The sequence below is a fragment of the Ostrea edulis genome, chromosome 7, assembly GCF_947568905.1.
Source record: "Ostrea edulis chromosome 7, xbOstEdul1.1, whole genome shotgun sequence".
Classification (NCBI taxonomy): domain Eukaryota; kingdom Metazoa; phylum Mollusca; class Bivalvia; order Ostreida; family Ostreidae; genus Ostrea; species Ostrea edulis.
In genome coordinates, this window is record NC_079170.1 from 85,763,019 (window position 1) to 85,784,970 (window position 21,952).

Here is a 21,952-nt window from a genome sequence, read left to right on the forward strand (position 1 = left end):
CTGTTGCATTTCACAATTGTATTACAAACAGATTCAATTGTGTCGTCACACAACGCAATACTATATCGGCCAAAGCGTTCTAATTCAAAGGTGAATTGCGATAAAGATGAGAGGAAGGTACAGTTGTTAGCGACTTTACTAGATTGGATGTTCTATCGTTAATTAAAGTGATATTGTCCTACGGACCCGGTTTGAGTGTGGTGAGGGCCTGTACCGAGACACAGATTATTCTAACTAGTGACTTTATACCACAGAAGTACATGTCATAATAAATGTATTTGAATACATGTACGTGCATCTCTGCCGTCAAAAATCCGAACAGGGAATAGAACAGTGTGAGAAATTGTTAGATGCTTTTGATATTATAATGAACGCATGTAAAAAAAAAAAAAAAAAAAAAATATGACCAGATAAAACTCAGATAGGTATGCATATTTCTCGTAAATTAGTATACCTTGTGTAGTTGTGGAAAGAATTTGAGTAGCAAATAAAAATGAAAAACAAAAAACATTTCTTTCAAAAAGATAGTAGATAATTCCATGGGCATGTCTATGTGGGGGAAATGGGGTTAAAATTATTTTATAGGGGTATAAACATTCTGAAATTAAAAATGGAATTACTACATACAATTGTAATAGTGCTTATATTATTGTTTTTTCTTTATGTTTACAATTTGTAAATGTGAAATCTTTATTGAGCATATATGTAGCAAAATTACTGAACATTATATAAATACTGGATACATCGAAGAGATATGACCTTACACATTCTCGGCTTATGTTTTTCCAAAGTGTAACATAGATACATGTAATAGTTATACACTGAATTTGAAATTGCATTTTTTTTTTCAAAATTCATAATGTACTTGTCACTCTAAAGAATTTTTTATCTAATATTTTTGAAATACATGTTTTGTTTATTTGTATTCACGAAATAATGTTAATGATTTGTTGAAAATAAAACAACGATAGATATTAATAATGTTTATTTTTTTTTTTTTCTCCCGACCGACCCTAAATTTTATTTTTAAAATCCGTAAACCAATAAATTAAAAAAACTGTTGCCTTATCATAGTTAGAACATGACATTTTGCAGGTTCACACTTCTCTGTTGTACAAGTAGTTTTATATAGTTTTTCAGGGTGAGTGCATTTCTTAGTCTGGGGTACGTTTTTCTCTGTTACAGATATCTTTATCATGATGATCACATTTGACATTATGGAGGTTCATATTTAACTATTGTACACTTATCTTATTAGAATGAGGACATTTAATACCTTGTTGGTTAATACTCCTCTGTTATACCCTTATTTCACTATCTGCTGGACAATACTCCTCTGTTATACCCTTATTTCACTATCTGCTGGTTAATACTCCTCTGTTATACCCTTATTTCACTATCTGCTGGACAATACTCCTCTGTTATACCCTTATTTCACTATCTGCTGGTTAATACTCCTCTGTTATACCCTTATTTCACTATCTGCTGGACACTGTAGGATCAAATCTCTCTGCAGTGTACATTATACACCATTCCATGACGGGAAGTTTTCAAAACAAAAAGACTCGGACTTGTATTGTTTCTATTTTAACTCCGTCAATAAAACATCATCTACATTACGTAAAACATACATACTTAGCAACTATAACATGGATTTAAACAATAGACATAAATTTACTGCGATACACTCAATAAATATAACACATAATAAAGTTGTCTAGAAACTCCACCGACTTCTCTTGGGCGTCTTACAGCTTCATCTGTCTCTGATCTTCTTCATGTTCTATAAAAAAAAAAAATAACATATATCATTATCACAGTCTATAAAACAAAGAATATTTACATAATTATATTACAATCGTGGTAGCTCAGTGGTAGAGCGTTTGCTTCGTGACCCACTTAGCTAAAATTCTGAAATCTGTACGGGTGACTGGTTTTAGCTAGACAGATATGGTGCACAGGTAAGGGTGTCAAAGAACAAAGGAAAATAATTACAGGTAACCTATAGTCTGTTTTGTAACACATCACAAGAAGATGAGTTTCGTTTTATCCTGAAATATCGATTTTACAACGATTTGAGAAAGAAATATATTAAGGGTTTTTATTACACAAAACCAAGTGTTTTTAAATTAGTTAAGTAATAAACCTGGGAAAATTCTTAGTACAAGCTGTGAAAATACGAAGTTTATATGTAGCATTGTAAGTCAATAATATAATTATAGTATTTTTCTAATAACACATGCATCTCATAATGTGATTACATGTATATTATCTTATATTTGTAATTTCTTCTCCTACTATCTTCTCCTGTCGGAGTGTCCACTCACCTGTTGTTGATCTTATACAATTAGATATAGTGTGTATATACATGTACTAGATGTATTCCGATGAGTTGTATAACTCAAGGACAATAAAGAATACTAATCACAGCTTGGTTTTTAATATTTAAAATTGGGCAGTAAAATTCCGTTTCAAAAGATAATGATGAAACACATAACGAATTGCATGTACATAAAAAGGAACACATCAGTCTAAATGAATGACCCCAATATAGAGACTGCAGGGGCAGATATACAACCTTGGAATAAGAAGTTTCTTGTTGTGTCATATATAGACCACCAAGCTCAAGAGTTCATTATTGTACTTTCTTTCTGCTAGTTTAGAAAAAACTATTGCTACCAACCTACCATTGTTTTTGACAGGTGATTTTAACATCAATATGCTACAAAATGGTCCTGATACAAAAACTTTTAAACAAATACTTCATAGGTATGAACTTTATAATTGAATTACTGAGGAAACAAATTTTACAACAATAAATGGTACATGCATAGATCTTATTATTACTAATCATAAAAATCTGGTCCAAAATACATGTATATCTGTCCCATTCTGTAGCACCCATTGTCCTATAAGTGTTGATTTAACCTTCCAAACTCACAACGGATATGCATATAAAAGGGTCATAAGATATTATGAAAAACTTAATCAGGACCTTGCTAATGTTAACTGGGATAATTGTGTATTTGACAGTGACAATATCAATGGTATATACTCAAACTTTATGAATGTAATAAACAATCATATTGATTTACATATACCTTTAAAAATAAACCTGTTACAATACGACCCAAGGATAAACCATTTATGAACAACTCTATTAGAGGCTGTACGAAACAGAATCTACAGATGCGCATCTCTTCAACCATTGTCTCATTAGTAATCCCTCTTGTAATCTTTGTGGTAATTCATGTGAGGATAGTTACCACTTCTTCATATTACAATGTACAAAGAGATGTGCACTTGAATAACTTCAGTTCACTTATTGATATTCCTGTTACAGTTGAAATATTGTTAAATGGTGTCAATGGCGAATCTTTTAGTACTAATTCAAAAATATTTGATACAGTTCATTCCTTCATTGAAAAAAGTCGAAGATTCAGTATTTGATATTCTTGTGCAAAATGTATGTAGTTCACTGTATAGCTAAACATATTCTGAATCCAAAACGTATGTATTAATTGTTACATTCTTATCTTAACCGGCACATAGTCATATCCTCCCTTTTTATTATTGTTTAATTTTTTTCTCTTATTTGTAAATTTCTTTTTCTTCAATCATTTTGTTATATTTTCATGTACTATATTAATTTTATTCTGTCATAACTGACCTTTGACCTATGGAGAGGGCTTATATAGGCATTGTGCCTGCTGCCTAATCCTATTTATATATGTATTTCCTATATATACAACTATACATGAATAAAAATATTTTTGAAATAAATGAATGAGATGAGATGCGGCATCTGCATAGTCCATCACTTGGATTTCACCCCAGCGAAATCTTTCCTTAAGTTGCTGAATTCGTGTGTCTAACTGCCTGTATTTCCTCTTTTTGATATATTGATAAGATGTATAATTATGTCTTAAACAATAAAGGTATACTTATAATATATATGTATCACAGGCACTCGACGTTTTAAATATCTATAAATAAAAAAAATTGTCTTCCTGTAAACATAATGAATATCATGTTTACAGAAAGACAATTTTTTAATTATAGATATTTAAAACGTCGAGTGCCTGTGAATATTGTGTTTACAGAAAGACATTTTTTTAAATTATAGATATTTAAAACATTGAGTGCCTGTGATATGTACATGTATATGATTTGCTTCCATAGGCCTGACTGATAATTACAGGAAAGTTAGTCTAAAACAGACTATACCCAGGGACCACTCAGGTGTGAAAATCACAGTTTTAGCTATTAAAGTGAGAATAACAATTTCAGAATTTTAGCTACGTGAGAATGAATCCCAACTAGTCCTAGGCCTAAACCTAAGGCGTAAACATATACGTAATGATTGCTCCTTCGCTAATGAGACTAAACGCTTAGCATTTAGAAGCGAGAATCACCGGTCTTTCGGATATGAACTTGCAAACGGAGGTCCTTTGTCAGGACAGGCGTTGAAACAATACAGAGCCCTCACTGCTACAGCCGCAAGCGCTAAGCATACGTCTAAATTTGTGGTACTTCATCTACAGCTGGTGACGTTTAAATATGAGTGAAAAATTCTCAAAGGGACGCAAAACAAACATTGTCACAGTGACATTTGTTTCAACAAAATGAAATTCTGTACTTTGCATATAATATGTAATATACTTTGAATATAATATTTACCACTGAAATTTTTGAGATAAAATATACGATCGATTCATCTCATATTACTATTACTTTTGAATTTTTAACTTTACTCGAGGCTCCGTAGTGTTTTAATTGCATGCAACAACTGAAAGTACCAGTGTTTTATATTAAAATTCAATCCCTAGAAAAAATATAACGAGGTAGGCGTTGTAAAATGTGTAAATGTACGGGCAAATTAGAAAGTGGGGAGGGGTGCAAACACAACAAATTTTCAGGAATATAGCAATGTGTATATTGTAAAACGAGAGAGAGAGAGAGAGAGAGAGAGAGAGAGATGTGCATTTTACTATGTGGGTCTTTCCTCCATCACTCCATGTACATTTTTAAAAGATTACATAAGATTTTAAAGTACTTCATGACAGTAAAAGTACATTAAAAAGTATTTCAAGTACGATTATGTGACTAAGTTTTAAAGATAGTTCAATGAGGATATGATTCGCGGTGAGTTGTTAAGGAGACAATGCTCTTAACACCAAATCAAAGTCTACCGTCAATCCTACTAGGAGCACCCACTAGTAGGACCTGTCACCCTTTCTTGTAAATTTCATGACGTGTTTGACGACATCCTTGGCTAAAATATCATTTGAAGTTACTATAAATTCTTGGTTGTATATTGTTTAACGTTCCGCTCGAGAATTTTTCACTCATTTGGAGACCATTGCCGATGAACAGCTGCAAAATTTTAGGTCTATGCTCGGCGCTCACGGCATTGGTCTTTATCGTGCCACACCTGCTGTGACACTGGGCCTCAGTTTTTGCGATCTCATCCGATGGACCGCCTCATTTAGTCGCCTCCTACGATAGGCAATGGGTACTGAAGACCTAGTTTAAATGTTTTAGAAATAAACGAATTTTCCTGGTTGTGAACATTGAACAGATACGCTTTAAATAAGCATTGCGTGTGGTACCTTCTAAGGTGATGAAATTGTACCTTCAAGGAACACGTGTTGCCTGCGAAGTCATCCGAGGTATAAACATGTACATAAATAACCCTCTCACGAGAAATCACTGTACATAAATAACCCTCTCACGAGAAATCATGTGTGCATAAATAACCCTCTCACAAGAAATCACTGTACATAAATAACCTTCCCACAAGAAATCACGTGTGCATAAATAACCCTCTCACAAGAAATTACATTAATGTGATATCTAGTTGGGTTTTTTTTTTTCTCGACTTTTCCATTGATCAGCAAACTTTGTTATAATTTTTTAATCATGCATAGCAAAAGCAACAACATTTTGTGTTACGTATGCTTGATCTTTTTTGCATGGCCTTTTCTCAGTTAAATTAATTGTGCCTAAACCAGATTAGTATTACAGATAATTTGATTTTATTGTGACTTCTGAAAATGCATGAGCAGTAAAATGTTTTTTTCTTCAAATAGCCATGCACATTGATGATATATGAGGGAAACTCACCATCTCGTCTATTCATGCAGCCTGTCAGACATTAACAAAAACAAAAAAACACATCGCCATTAGTATAACATCATTTCAGTGAACTCAAACATTTAATTCGGCGTATATCCTAGAAAGGTATGTGTAGCAGATGTTACAGGTGAAAGTTAGTGAACACTTGTATGGGATCGCTTATTTTCACAGTGGACTAATTTTCGTGGATAACTGATTTTTTTTTTTTACTCTATCGTGGGCAAATATTTCAGGAATTTATCAATACTGCGGAAGTTCTTTATTTTTATAAGTTTTCCCCCTTACTTGTGAGAAATGTGTTGGAATTGTAAATTGGGGAGAGGGAGGGAAGTTTCCTTTTCTCCTGTCTACACAATCCACGAAAATTGAACCCCCACGAATAAAAACACCCCCACAGTATGTAGTCTAAAAGGAAAAAGCAGATTACTATTTGTTACAATATTCACTTTGTAATTCATAAAATTTTACTCATAAACACTGCATACTATGCATGTACTTCAGATTCTCATTTAAGTAATATATCATAATATTAGATGAGTTCTTCTCTTGCAGTGTCTTATGTGTATATATACAGCTGGGAGAAAGCAAATGCAATTGATACACGTTTTCATGAAATGCAATGGACTTGGAATATGCCTTTTTGATTTCTGATACTACATAGCTCATAGAAAGAAATGAAGAGATATGACAGATATGCAATCTGAGTACAATCTAAGTAAAATCTAAGTACAATCTAAGTAAAATCTGAGTACAATCTAAGTAAAATCTAAGTACAATCTGAGTACAACCTAAGGAGTGGTGTGTTTACGGTGTGTTAGTACATCATACATTACTCTTCACACAAAACACCAGTCTTATTAGTTAATGTTCCAATGGATATGGCAAACTGTGAGTGGATACAGGTCTTAATGATTAATAAACACTGACTATTATCAAGAGATACAATCATGTATTAGAAGTGTCATATTCAACTTACTATCCTATAGAGATACAATCGTGTATTAGAAGTGTCATATTCAACTTACTATCCCATAGTGATACAATCGTGTATTAGAAGTGTCATATTCAACTTACTATCCTATAGGGCCATGGCGTTTTAAACTGACCTTAAATTCAAAATAACGTAACAATTATGTCTCTAAATACCAAACAAAATACTATAACAATTAAGGAATGAATTTAACAGCAAATTATAACATATCTTGGTTCAGGTTATAGTTATGTTAAATTAAGGACCATTTTCTTGTAGTAATACATCCTATTTAGTCACTGTACATAATGCAGAAGACAATACACATTATATTATGATACTGTAAACCAACATTTATTTGCGGCTTCTTTATTTCACGATTCACCTGTGGTAAACTCGTTTGCGGTGAGTAATTTTTGCGATCTAGCTTTTTTTTTTTTGAGCCTATGACAAACATTGAAGGAATGCTTCGCGATGAGAAATATTCACAACGATGAGATTCTCGCAAACCTCATGAAATTTTCTCGCACGCATATAAAAGTTGATATACAGTACCTGCTTACCGAAACATGCTTGAATTGGTCAATGTTAAATTTACATCAGAAAATATTATGTCAGCCCAGCTGTGCTGATTTTGCATTGCTCAAACCCACAATGATATATAATAACATGCCTGTATACTCCACATGTATGTCCACATATGATAGCTAGCTCACTCTGCAAACTTGTCACAGTTATGCTACAGAAAGGTATATATAGCTAAACTTGCCACAGTTATGCTACAGAAAGGTATATATAGCTAAACTGCCACTGCTGCTGAAAACAGGACTACACATATTAGAGCAGAAATAAATAAAAACCAATTTCTAGCGAGTTAATGGCGAGGACCCAAAGCCAGGAGAGTAAAGTGCAAGAGGAGATGGCTGCTCTATACTCATCGTACCCCGGTCCTCATCGGAGGCTGTATGTATTTTGTGCCGCAGTAGAACTCCTGAGGAAAACGAAGCATTAACGACTAATCAAGACTGTTAATAACGATAAGGTGCTACGCTTTTCTTGTCCTAGAGAAGCACACATGCAAGGTCTGAAATAATTCAACCAGTTCTTATTTGAATTTTCATATTCTATCTTTTAGTTTATAGAAGCTTTGCAGGTATATATAAAAAAAATTATTCAATATTAAAAGCAATAAAAGCAAAAAATTAAACATTTGAATTCAAATAACCTGGAATTCATATACATGTATACATATAAGGCCTGGATTTCTCTAAATGTACTTACTCTTTTGATTGCTCAAGTAAGAGAAAACTTAAACAAGTTTGAGATTTTTCGAGAAATCCAAGTCAGATTCTGATGAATTAAAGGCTTTTGGATTTAAAGCAGGCACTTAGAAAAGTTATTCCTTCAAAATATGTAGGAAGAATGACATGTATTGAATTTCACAAAAATAAAATCAGGACAAAACTGTTTTGTCACAATACTCCGGTGCACGAGTACTCACCAACTGGATGTCTTTGGTTTGATGTCCTCTATAATGGCTTGTACAACTTCTAATGTTGTTGCATGGCCTCCTAAATCCGGGGTCTGAATCTACATGGCAAAAATTATTTATTTTACAAAAATTATTTGTGTTTAAATTAGACTTGCAACATGGAAGCTTTACAACAGTACTGTAGATACAATACAACAGCTACAGCTAACGTTTGACTTTTCGTGACAATTCCAAAACTGACAAGTCAGAAAGGGCCCCACATTGAATACAGTACTCTACCACTGAACCATCTTGTCCAGTAGTTGAATCAGCAGAGTTGGTACATCCATCCCTATTTTTTTTTTCTTGACTCAAAGATATTGTGTGCTATAAAAAGTGCTTTTATGTAATCAATATTTTTTAAAAAGTCCCCCGTAATGACAAAACCGATATATCTGAAGTTCAGATCCTAATTTAAGCATTACCTTTAAATTTTATGAAAGTCTTTTCAAGTCACCTCAAGTTGTTGTGTGCCATAGAAATTGCTATAATCTAAATGCTAAGTCCCATAACTCTGTAAGGACAAAACATCAAAAGGGGTCTTCCTCTGCCTAACTAAAGTCTTTACGTATTAAGAAAATCTTCTCTTGGCAGCTAATGTTATTGCATGCCATACAACGTGCTGATGGGCGGACGGACGGATGGACGGACAGAGTGATTACTATTCAGCACTTGCCATATGGAATGGCCCTAATTAAGGTGATGTACTACATCTTCATGACTGACTTTCTTTTAAAACATGGATGAAAATATAGATAGATATCAGTAATATTTTTTTATTCCTTTTAGATTTGATTGCCTAGCTGGGTAGCTCAGTTGGTTAACGTGCTGACCGGTGATCTGTAGATCGCAGGTTAGAGTCTAGCAGGGGTTTTCAATTTTTTTCCGATTACTTTCTACAAAATCTGCATTTTTTGACGAAATATAGTAAAGTTGAAAGTTTTCAATCTCAAAATATTGTTGTACATATCCTCCACTTTTCATCCACATCAAATTTCTCTGGTGTAGTATACCTCCTTAATAGAATTTAAAGTTACTGTCTGGTATATTTGAAATCTTGCATTCAGAGACAGGCCAAAGACAGTGTCCCTTTAAGTCTTAGCCCTACAATACGGAGAAATAGTTGCTTTATACACTCCAGCATAACGTGATCTTACCCTGTCCTCTGATAGCACCTTCATCACCGACTCTCTGATCAAGTTCCCGTGGTGTTTATATCTACAAAAAGAAAAAAGTTCAGCATCAAATCCTTTAGCATTCAGTGCATAAAGTTCATTATACATGTATATAGTAAGTATGAAATATTTTGTTTCATAAAATCCATTAATCTTTGCGGACATCATTGTTATTAGACTCTCATTTTGGGGAGGAAAAAGTCATTGAAGAAATTTTTGTTTAAGAGTGCAATACATTAATAAATGCTGTGTTGATCACAACTGTAGTGTAATATAATCCAGCACATCACAGCTGACTAAGTACATCTTTGTTGGATTGATGTAATAGTGATGTTTCGACTGTTGCCCTATATAATCAGCTGACTAAGTACATCTTTGTTGGATTGATGTAATAGTGATGTTTCGACTGTTGCCCTATATAATCAGCTGACTAAGTACATCTTTGTTGGATTGATGTGATAGTGATGTTTGGATTGTTACCCTATATAATCCAGCATATCACAGCTGGCTAGGAGCATCCCTGTGGGATTAGCGATATTTTTCCCCTTCATACTGCGACCAGAACTCCTCGTTCCCTGTTGGAGAAATTTTACACATTAGTGTTGACTTCTCTGCGAAGGGTACTGTAGATTTCTTATTTTACGCGAGCACTGAATATTGCGAAATGCCTCATGGATATCAAATCGCGTGATCATGAATTTGCAAGTGGTCTATTGATCAGCAAGTTTTAATGCCAATTTCAACAATATAAAAATACAAGCGAGTAATTTTATTTTGCGAGTGATGCATCTCCCAAAATTATATGATAATAAATTGCTCATGTATATTTAGGAATCTACAGTATTTTGTACACAGAAATGATGTAAAGAGCAGCAAACAATTCTGTATAGGATCAAAAAGTGATGAAGGCTTTCTGAGTTTTGAACATATGCAGCAGCAATCATGTACCTATTAACAATATTTATGGATAATATACACTAACTAAAATTATGCCATACCTTATAATAAGCTTATTCTTTCAGTTACTCTAAATAACCATTATAAGACATATTCTTTCATTACTGTATATAACCATTATAAGGTAAGACATTAAATATTGATAGACATGTGATGTTCTGTTATATGAAAGTTTTCAAAAATCAATCGTAGTGCATCACATGGCAGCTAACAAAGAGAAGAGTCAGATCCGTTTCCATTACAGGTATGTATGATGCTCATAAACCACTCGAGGTTTCACAAATAATTGTATACGAGTGCTTGCACGTGTACAGGGGAAATCCCCACGAAAGTTATACACATACTTGTACATGTAATGGGGAAATCCCCGTGGAAGTTATACAAGTATTGTATGTGTACAGGGGAAATCCCCACGGAGGTTTGTGTTCTACATCATCTGTTTTGTTGCTTGTTACACATCACATCAAACTTGTAGATCATTGATTACACACAAGTAGTTACTTGTAGCCGATACCTAACAGAATAAATTTAATAAATGGATTTTCTAGCATTATGTAAACTGAAGGATAACGTCGATCTACATACTTCATGGGTTCTATATTTTCATTGACGAATTTTACGCATTTAGTACATGAACTTGGAATTTTTTTCTACAAACTGCTCTCTTATATAATATGAAAGGGAATGCGTATGCAAATGTGAAGCTAACACGTACATACAAATACACCTTCATTTGTGAAACCTCTCTAATGTTACTGCACCATGTTTGTCCACTAGACTGCCCATGTCGTCAGAGGCGTGCTTACCATTTCAAACACTGCATACTCATCTCCGATGTTCATCCCCGACGCGACCCCCGGACCTCCCACTAGCCCTGCCGTGATGTTACTCAGAATGTTACCATAGAGATTCGGCATCACTAGAACATCGAACTGTTCAGGCCTGGAGACCATCTACACAAAATATAATACAGAAAACAAATTCATCACTAGAACATTGAACTGTTCAGGCCTGGAGACCATCTACACAAAATATAATACAGAAAGCAAATTCATCACTAGAACATCGAACTGTTCAGGCCTGGAGACCATCTACACAAAATATAATACAGAAAACAAATTCATCACTAGAACATCGAACAGTTCAGGCCTGGAGACCATCTACACAAAATATAATACAGAAAGCAAATTCATCACTGGAACATTGAACTGTTCAGGCCTGGAGACCATCTACACAAAATATGATGTAGAAAAATATCAAAAATATATATGTGCGTGGATGTGTATACATCGTACAGTGGGATTTTCCGCGTGGTGATAAATTTGGTCTATTTTAGCGGATAGATAGCTTTCCCCGCCAAAATTTCACTCGCCAAATATGTGCCTAATCGTGACTTCAGTATTTGCAAGATAGATAACTCTTCCTTCTTTGCCAATATTTAATCCACTAAAATTATTAGCATACCTTTGAGCCAGTAAATCGCCAAATTTTAGACCCGCAGAAAAAAAAAACTCACTATAAGACTTGTGTGCACTGTCTGGAAAATTCTATTGAAAAATACTGCTCAACTGTATTCTTAGTGAATTCTGTTGAATTTTTTCAATGCCTTAAAATACCTGTAACCTTGGTAACATACTATTACCTGCATGCTGGCATTGTCCACAATCATGTCGTTGAATTCTATGTCTGGATACTGGGACGCCACTTTTCTACAGGATTCTAAAAATAGTCCATCTCCTAATTTCCTGCAAGCATGAAAATTCAAGATGAATCATTTGCAGAGCAGAGTATTTCATTGAAACAAAACAGAGTAGTTAGTTGCATGCAGTGAACGGAGAACAAGTACAAATTATTAAGGGGATTCTTCTTTATGTGATAGAGAGGGACAGAGAGAGAGAGAGACAGACACACAGAGAGAAAGAGACAGAGAGACAGACAGAGAGACAGTGAGAGAGAGAGACAGACAGAGAGACAGAGAGACAGACAGAGAGACAGTGAGAGAGAGAGACAGACAGAGAGACAGTGAGAGAGAGAGACAGACAGTGAGACAGACAGACAGATGTACAGACAGTGAGACAGACAGACAGATTTACAGACAGTGAGACAGACAGACAGATGTACAGACAGTGAGACAGACAGACAGATTTACAGACAGTGAGAGAGACAGACAGATTTACAGACAGTGAGACAGACAGACAGATGTACAGACAGTGAGAAAGACAGACAGATTTACAGACAGTGAGACAGACAGACAGATGTACAGACAGTGAGACAGACAGACAGATGTACAGACAGTGAGAGAGACAGACAGATTTACAGAGTGAGACAGACAGACAGATTTACAGACAGTGAGACAGACAGACAGACAGATTTACAGACAGTGAGACAGACAGACAGACAGATTTACAGACAGTGAGACAGACAGACAGATGTACAGACAGTGAGACAGACAGACAGATTTACAGACAGTGAGACAGACAGACAGATGTACAGACAGTGAGACAGACAGACAGATTTACAGACAGTGAGACAGATAGACAGATTTACAGACAGTGAGAAAGATTATCTTGCATTATGTTTGCTTTGTGTATTGCAGTGATCTTCTTTCTTCCATGCTTCTTGGCAAATTCAAAAGCATACTTTGCGATCTTGGATGACTTAGCTTCTGTTATGATCTTCAGATTTTCTATACATCCAGGTACAATCTGCAAAAATCAAAATCAAAATTCTGTGAACTGATGGTCTACTTATCAAATGTATAGACTACATGACATGTATATACCTGGAAAAATTCTCTTTAAGTCAAACTTACTACAAAAGGTTTCCAGAAGTATCAAATTTTTATGTCAGTGGTTATTTTTAAGTAAATCTGATTTAGTCACTTTGGTAATAATTTGCAAATATGACTTTGGTAGATACTCCACCTTTAACTGTAGATCACTAGTATTTCGAAAGACATTTTTGCGTGGAAAGAATAAAGTATTTATTCATCAGACATAACTTTCGCGAATCCTGATTAATTTTATTGCTTACGTTTTCCATATGTAAGAGTTTATTTGATTACAGATTAGAGAGTTGAGGAATAAAGAGAGAGCATGTTTACAGATTGGAGAGTTGATGAATAAAGAGAGAGCATGTTTACAGATTGGAGAGTTGATGAAATTGCACATAAATATTGTTCTCGCAAATACAATGTGACTTCCAGTATGTCATGCAGTGCATTGCTAGAGAACTTTACTCTAGCTTCTGTTTGAGACAAATTAATTTAATAATCATGGTTACTCTTAATGATCACTGCAGAACTGTAGCTCTCCGGGTAAAAATTGGGATCTACAAAATCAGGCATCCTGCGGCATCCACACTGTGGTCAACAGAAACAACCAAGTCACACTTACAATTCCAATCTGTAAACATGCTCTCTCTTTATCCATCAACTCTCCAACCTGTAAACATGCTCTCTCTTTATTCATCAACTCTCCAATCTGTAAACATGCTCTCTCTTTATTCATCAACTCTCCAATCTGTAAACATGCTCTCTCTTTATTCCTAACTCTCCACAGACTCCTCATCACTGTGACACCTCGACTGTGGATATTTATCTTGTTCTCCAGATTCACAGACACCTCACTGTGACACCTCGACTGTGGATATTTATCTTGTTCTCCAGATTCACAGACACCTCACTGTGACACCTCGACTGTGGATATTTATCTTCTTCTCCAGATTCACAGATACCTCACTGTGACACCTCGACTGTGGATATTTATCTTGTTCTCCAGATTCACAGACACCTCACTGTGACACCTCGACTGTGGATATTTATCTTCTTCTCCAGATTCACAGATACCTCACTGTGACACCTCGACCGAGGACCCTTAACTTGTTCTCCAGGGGCCCGTTTTAGAAAACAACTTACGACAAAGTCACAAGTCTTACATTCTATTACACAGTTATTACTTTGTATCAATGAATGAGGTAAAACTTTTCTAAGGCTTAATTTTCAACATTTTTGTTAAAAAAATTTGCGTTTGGAGTGAATGATCTTACAATAAACTGGTAAATTCCTGCATGTAAAATTGGTCGTAAGTTCTTTTGTAAAACGCACCCCAGATTCACAGACACTTCCTCACTGTGAAACCTCGATTGAAAGCCCTTATGGTGTTCTCCAGATTCACAGACACCTCCTCACTGTGATACCTCGACTGAGGGCCCTTACCTCGTACTCCAGATTTGAGTATTCTCCCTCCGTGTTCTCGCGTATTAAGATGATGTCTAGACCCAGATGTCGTGTGTGGACCCCAGGGATAGATTTACACCACACAATACTGGCAAACAGCTCCAACTGGGTCCTGTACAAATTCAAACAAATGTTTCACGTCATGAAATTTGGTATGACTGTCACAATTTTTCAAAAAAATTTTAAATGCGGATTTACTGTAATGATTACTTGTGAATTATATATAAAGTGAAAGATTTTTTAAACAGATATCATTGCTTAACAATGCATGTGCTTACGACTGAGTATAAATTTTTTGAGATATACCTTAACTCCACATTCATGGACTGAAATCCTGGCTCATCGAACTTGCTCTCTATATTTCCTACAATAAAATGTGTCTCATTAAGATATATTTTCAAATACATGTACCAACGATTAATGATTGGGTATCAAACCTTTAAAATTCAAAATCAATTTAGCATACTTCTGCCTTATTTGTATTCATTTGATATAAAGCATCATTTTTTTCATTATATGTTTCCATAAGAAAACATCATTTTACCTGTGTTTCCAAGATTAAAAGAATTTTAATAAATTTCAACTTGTTTGTCTTTTTTCCCAAAAACTAAAAATGTGTGGTAGATATTGACCTAAGCATTGATTAAAAACTGATTACAGGTATATAATTTTTTTCTCCTATAATTCTGCATTGTCTTCCTACATTCACGTATTGTGTACCTTTCAGAGCTATGCCGTTACGCTGCACAGACAGGATAGCGCTGCGTAACATATTTTCATCACTCGTATTACCACTTATTTCCAAGGACTCAAAGTCCACTGGGGCACCTGCATGTCTGTCAGAAATCAAAACAGGAGAATGAAAAACTTTAAATCTTAAATCCACAAATGTACATGTAATTATACAACGTGATGACATTACCGACATCTGCTCTACTGCAACATTGACCTTTTAAATTTCAGTTTGAAATGAACATGAACCCGATCTTTATACAACATTACAGATGTCCTGCATGTTTCATATACATGTAATTCTGATATCGATGTGGCTCAATTCTTGTACACAAGTGCAGTTGACTTTGAATTTTTCCTCCAGTGACCTTATCCTTTGAACTTTAATATCAAAAAATAATAGCAGCCACATAAAATCAAACAAACACGTATGATTTTAAAGTTCTCAGCTTGTGACCTTGACCCTTTACAATCAATGTGAAACGATATTTTCATGCAAGGTAGCAATCCTAAACGACTAGAAATGTGGCGAAATTCTTGTACAAAAAGATCAACAAACAATCATGCAAATACACAATGGACTAGGCAATGTACGTGTACTATAAAAGTATTTTCACTACATCTCTAGTTGTGATGATAATGACACATATGTTTAGTAAAGTATAACTCAGTTAAGAAACATTATAATTCCCTATGGAACTTGTAAGATGAGTTTTGGTTGGTTAACAAGCCAGGTGTAAATTTCCATACACCCTGTTAAAGCTGGGGGTAAATAATGTGATGTCACAATACATTGTCTCTCTACACACAATTAAAAATACGCAAACAGAGTAAATAAACAACATGATAATCATAATTCCAAACTTCTAAGTATTATCATAACACACTCAATAAAATTACTAGTATAAATTTCATTTAAGGTAACTCCGTACTCGCAGTTTTATCTGATACAAGTTTAAAAACTGTATTTATCTCCATTCATTAGAGTTAAAACTAACAAATTATCAAATAAAATACATAGGTCATCACACTTTTTAAGATGTGAGATGTACATAAACAGAATCATATATCACCGTCAGAAAATTGCAATTTTCCTTAAATAACGTTATCAAAGTTTCATATAAACTGGTTATGACGATATAATAGCATTCATAACAATTTCATGAAACTGTATCTTTACAAAAATATACAAAATGTCTGTAAAAAATAAAGGAATATCTATCGCATTATAGACTTGATAGAGAAATCAATAAAACAGAGTTACTGCCCTTGGAATCAATATTTTAAATCGTATCATTGATTATTCATCTATAACTAAGACTTTTGAAATAGTTTATTTTTAACAAGATTTTTTACAATACCTATCGGAAAAGACTTCAACAAAATTTATGTTCCTATCATTCATTAATCTAAATAAATCATTGATTATGCAAAATCTGATGACATCACAGGAGGGTGGAATTACTTTAAATAAAATAAATCATATAGGCCTTAGAACTTATTTTCTCTCCCTCATTAATATGTGTATAAAGTGGGATAACTCCTACAAATATTATCTGCAAAAATGACATGACTCCAGTTTATTTGGTTACCTAGGAAATGCCCATTCTCGGGTGTACGGAGTTTTACCACAGGATGTGTTCTATACACCTTGCAGTCTCAGTGTATAAGGAATAAAATCCCTGGGTAAATTCCCGTCCACAATCGATTGGACCTGAATAACTAATAGTCTGCATGTGTCTGCAGCTAACACAAAAAGAAACCTCTCATCGCTTCTTATTATACATCGATTCACAACTAAACTGACCGGAACACTTCCTGGACATAGGACAAAAGTTCTGGCCCCACTCCGTCTCCAGTTAGGGCGGTCACAGTCGTTCTTCCTCCATATTTACTCTGCATCAAGAAATTCAAATTGCATAGGAACAGACAGTTTTTTGATACTTTGTTACTAATTTCAAGAAAATAATAATCATTAGATTTCAAAATTTTCATTACATGTAATACAGTTCTCTAGGTGGATGCTTTAAAAGAAATTATGACCCCCCCTACCCCCAACCTTCCTATGGGCATATACAAACAAATGAAGTATAAATATGGTGAACATTTACTTACAAAGTGGGGTTCAGTTGAATAGTTTTTACTCTGAGCAAGAATTCCAGTTACTCTACTTGATTCCTGTAAATATATACACATTGTTATATAAATCACATAGATATCAAACAAATATATATATATATATATATATATATACACATTGTTATATAAATCACATAGATATCAAACAAATATATATATATACACATTGTTATATAAATCACATAGATATCAAACAAATATATATATATACACATTGTTATATAAATCACATAGATATCAAACAAATATATATATATACACATTGTTATATAAATCACATAGATATCAAACAAATATATATATATACACATTGTTATATAAATCACATAGATATCAAACAAATATATATATATACACATTGTTATATAAATCACATAGATATCAAACAAATATATATATATACACATTGTTATATAAATCACATAGATATCAAACAAATATATATATAAATATACTGTATATATAAATCATATAAATAATAAACAAAATAATATAAACACACTGTACACATGTATATGTAAATCACATAAATATCAAACAAATAGCACATAACTTTGCATGAAAACACACTGAAAAACCAGGAGACACACATTACAGAAAGCTTGGGCACATATTGGCTATCAACATGTGAAAGGGGAAGATAGAAAAAGGGCCCCATTGTTCACTTAAATTTCAAAATAGACTAGTAAATATTTAGGTATAGATGATGCCTTAGTAAAATACATAATCATGAATGTAAGTGACTAAAGCCACAAAACTGTCACAGATTTGAGCAAGATTATTGTTTCAAAAGAAAATGGCATATCTTAAAAAATTACATTATGATCAATACATTTTGCTTTCAGTTGGAAAACATCATGCTCACATTTGTCTACATGTATCATATTCATATCAAAGTTGTAGCTGATACGATGTATAATTTATAGTTTGAGAGGTAGGCAAGTGTGTGCTGTATATTTCCTGATACAACATATGCTTTTATTTGACAATGTTTAGCAAAAAAGACAAAATGAGGAAATTTGAAATTTTCAATAAGTTTGTGATCTTCCCAAGAACTTGGAATGCCATACCGAATAGCAGGTTTATTCAGCGGGTCTAAAATTTGGTGATATCCCAGCTCAAAGGTATGCTGATAATTTTGGCGGAATAAATCTTGGCGGACAGGGAAGAGTTGTCTCTCTTTCAAACACTGGCGTCGCATTATTTGGGTGCATATTTGGGGAGTGAAATTTTGGCAGAAAGCTATCTAACCACTAAAATTATACCCCCACAGAAAAAACACGCTATACAGTACGATAACACTGAAGTAGACATGATCTGTTTACTAAAAATAATCAACAGATTTTTCTGCGCTGACTTCTCAAAATAGAGTCCATGCAAGGCTCCTATCCAATCTTTTCCTTTTGTTACACTTAAGAAATAAAGTTCATTTTTGAAAACACACGAGGGTATGTTGAACTGCGATTACTTCAAAAATTGTGTTAGCATTTAGAGGAGATAACTAAAATTTTAAAAATACATTAGGGTATGAAATGTGTGATGCTTCACGAAGGCATACTTCATGAAACCTGTTAACATTTAGAGGAGTCTGCATATGTAATTAATTCCCCTTTATAGTCATGATGTGCAAACAAATTCAAGATCAATAAATACCACTTGAGAGCAAGCAGCTGGGGAAGATGGATTTCAATCAGACGGACACGCTGTTTGTTGAACAAGGAACTAGTGTAACAGCCAAGTACTATTAATTTTAGTTTGTAGTATTGGTATGTGTAGTGGTCGATGAGTCAATGTAAAGCCTACACTCAAATCAAAGGATTATATTGAATGCATAAGAAACTGTATCATTCCAATGACAGTGTCTTTCTGACCCAGCTTCACATTTTGTTTTGATGTTTTCTTTCAACAGTTTTCGCTCTTACTGAGATGCCTGGTGAAGTGTCAGAAATTTAGATCTCTGCATGGAGCTCCGGCAGTTTCTTTCTCATGCCAACACCTGCCACAACACAGGACCTCTGTTTTAAGGCCTCAAATGAAAGATCAGTGACTCTCACTACTAAATGCTATAAGATTGGTGCAGGAGCAGTCATTCTTATTTCTATACCTTGAACCATAACAGTGAACACTTTAACCACATAGTCACCACGACCAAATGCTTGTAGTGAAGATTGCCCTGTCGTGAGACACCCGGACTATTCTACTGTGTCTTCAGAACACAGACCAACAGATCATAACTAGGTACAAACACAATGAGCAATGCCCCATTGCAAAGACACAAAAATTGGTGCAAATGTTCATATGGAGAGAGAGAGAGAGAGAGAGAGAGAGAGAGAGAGAGAAAGAGTGTGTGTGTTATCTTTAAACTCACTGCAAAGCAATAACTACTTACTACCGGTGTATATATATCTAACTGAATTATATTCGTATAATTTGGTATTATATAATTCTTCCATGATTGAAATTACTTGCACCTCAGCAGTTTGAGATAAAATTAGATGTTGCAACGTGTTTTTGCTTTCTATTTTCTAAGACACTGGCTTCTTCACACAATGCTTGATGCTAAATGATGGACAGCTTAAAAATGTATCAGTCAACCTGAAAGACCACATCGAAGGGGAGGTCTACAGATTTCATTTATATATGGCAACTTTTACAGGGGCTTAAGATGCTCAACCATATTACCATTTTTTTATCATAGTTAAGTTATACAATCGGTTTCGTTTTGTTCTCTTTCATAAGATTTTTATTTCGCTTTGCTAGGATTTGTTTAATTTCCTTTCATTATGATTTGTCTCAATCTCCATTTTACAGATACCCCAAATATTCGTAAATGGAAGGGAGAAAATGCAACAGAACAACCCGGAATTCTAACCCAGGCCCCCTGAATGTCTAATCAGGTGCTCTACCAACTGAGCTAACTGGCCACCAGTGATCGAATCCATTTAACATGCCTCCCTCTTTGAATGTCTTCACACCTGAAGACGTCAACCCAGTGTCTTTATCCTCTGGCAGGCATTTTCACCTGTCAGTTCCAGGGGCTGGTCTACGGCACCAATGGTAACAGGAGGGGAGGGGGAATGCAACAGACCAGACCGGGATCCGAACCCGGGCCCCTTGAATGTCTAGTCCGGTGCTCCATCAACTGAGCTAACTGGCCACCGGCGATCGAACCCAACTGACCGCTACATATTGAATACAGACAAAGAACACGGAACTACAGATTCAGCTGGAACAAAATAAATTTAGATTTCTTTATATACAACCACACTACAACTGATACTAATTATAACCAAAGACCTGTCTACTCTTTCCAAATATCTGCATACAAATAGAATGCAGACATAAAGCACGGACGATGCAAGTTGTAAAGATGAAATTACATCAAACAGGTTGCGAACACTTCCCCTATAGCGAGATATTCTCGCTAAAACGCGATTATCCCTCTTTATCGAGAAATAAACATTACCATAAACAGGTGTTTTGGCGTCTTTATTGAAAATAATTGCAAATCCCGTGCAATGCTGAATAAGTGCGACACGCACTCAACATGATGCGAATTGTTTCTATGAAATTGACAACATAGTAATGAAATTGCATACCAAAGTTGCTGCGTAAGAGGGAAGCAGTCTGAAATCCAATACACATCGTGAGTGTTTTTGTCTTAATTCATATATTTGCAAAAGTATCACACATTTTAGCACTTTTTCTTCTTTTCACGTGAATCACGAAAAGATGTACTCCGCGGGTGTTTTTCTCTGTTGTACGCGATATATTTATTCTCGCTAGAGAGGGATAATCGCGTTTTAGCGAGAATATCTCGCTATAGGAGAAGTGTTCCCAACCTGTCAAACTCCTTGAAATTGACAATTGCATATACCAGGAGATCTTTGTGTGGTACTAAAATGTATCACTGTATGAGTACACCATTGTAGTCGATATATGAGATATTTTGAAACTGTCTCTTACATTCAGAGATCTTCTCACACCAGCTGAAGTCGATTTCAATAACTTTAACATTGAACGCTGCATGGGGGCCGCCATTGTTCTCACCTTGACCTTCAAAAGCGTTGTGT

General features: G+C 34.6%; 2 protein-coding genes across 9 annotated transcripts in view; one reads left to right on the forward strand and one right to left on the reverse strand.

The window, feature by feature from the left end:
- The window catches only part of LOC125653998 (serine/threonine-protein phosphatase 6 regulatory ankyrin repeat subunit B-like), a 1,068,599-nt gene that overhangs the window by 554,897 nt on the left and 491,750 nt on the right, over nt 1–21,952 (forward strand). The window lies entirely within an intron of this gene.
- LOC125657114 (isocitrate dehydrogenase [NAD] subunit gamma, mitochondrial-like) lies at nt 1,572–21,951 on the reverse strand. Of its 8 annotated transcripts, XR_007363190.2 has the most exons (16): nt 21,846–21,949; nt 17,856–17,918; nt 17,548–17,636; nt 15,729–15,844; nt 15,315–15,372; nt 14,988–15,120; nt 13,343–13,476; nt 12,414–12,516; nt 11,578–11,724; nt 10,295–10,389; nt 9,797–9,857; nt 8,610–8,698; nt 8,052–8,099; nt 7,213–7,244; nt 6,127–6,147; nt 1,572–1,783 (listed from the first exon to the last, which is right to left on the reverse strand). XR_007363190.2 is itself a non-coding variant. In XM_048887765.2 (15 exons), exons 1-13 carry the CDS (start codon nt 21,918–21,920, stop codon nt 8,060–8,062), a joined length of 1,203 nt encoding a protein of 400 aa, XP_048743722.1. In that variant the 5' UTR covers nt 21,921–21,951; the 3' UTR covers nt 1,572–1,783; nt 6,127–6,147; nt 8,052–8,059. The 8 variants fall into 8 exon arrangements, 7 of the variants coding, with proteins under 7 accessions (XP_048743722.1, XP_048743727.1, XP_048743724.1 ...); XM_048887765.2 differs by lacking the exon at nt 7,213–7,244 and having other exon boundaries at nt 21,846–21,951; XM_048887770.2 differs by lacking the exon at nt 8,052–8,099.

Bases quoted from the DNA above. Each gene is read 5' to 3' on its own strand.
- LOC125657114 (XM_048887765.2), bottom strand. From the start codon at position 21,920: ATGGCGGCCCCCATGCAGCGTTCAATGTTAAAGTTATTGAAATCGACT. The intron at 11,725-12,413 runs GTAATAGTATGT...TATTTTGTGTAG, and splicing joins TGGACAATGCCAGCATGCAG to ATGGTCTCCAGGCCTGAACA. The intron at 9,858-10,294 runs GTAACAATCCAA...TTCTTTTTGTAG, and splicing joins GATATGCTGGATTATATAGG to ATATAAACACCACGGGAACT.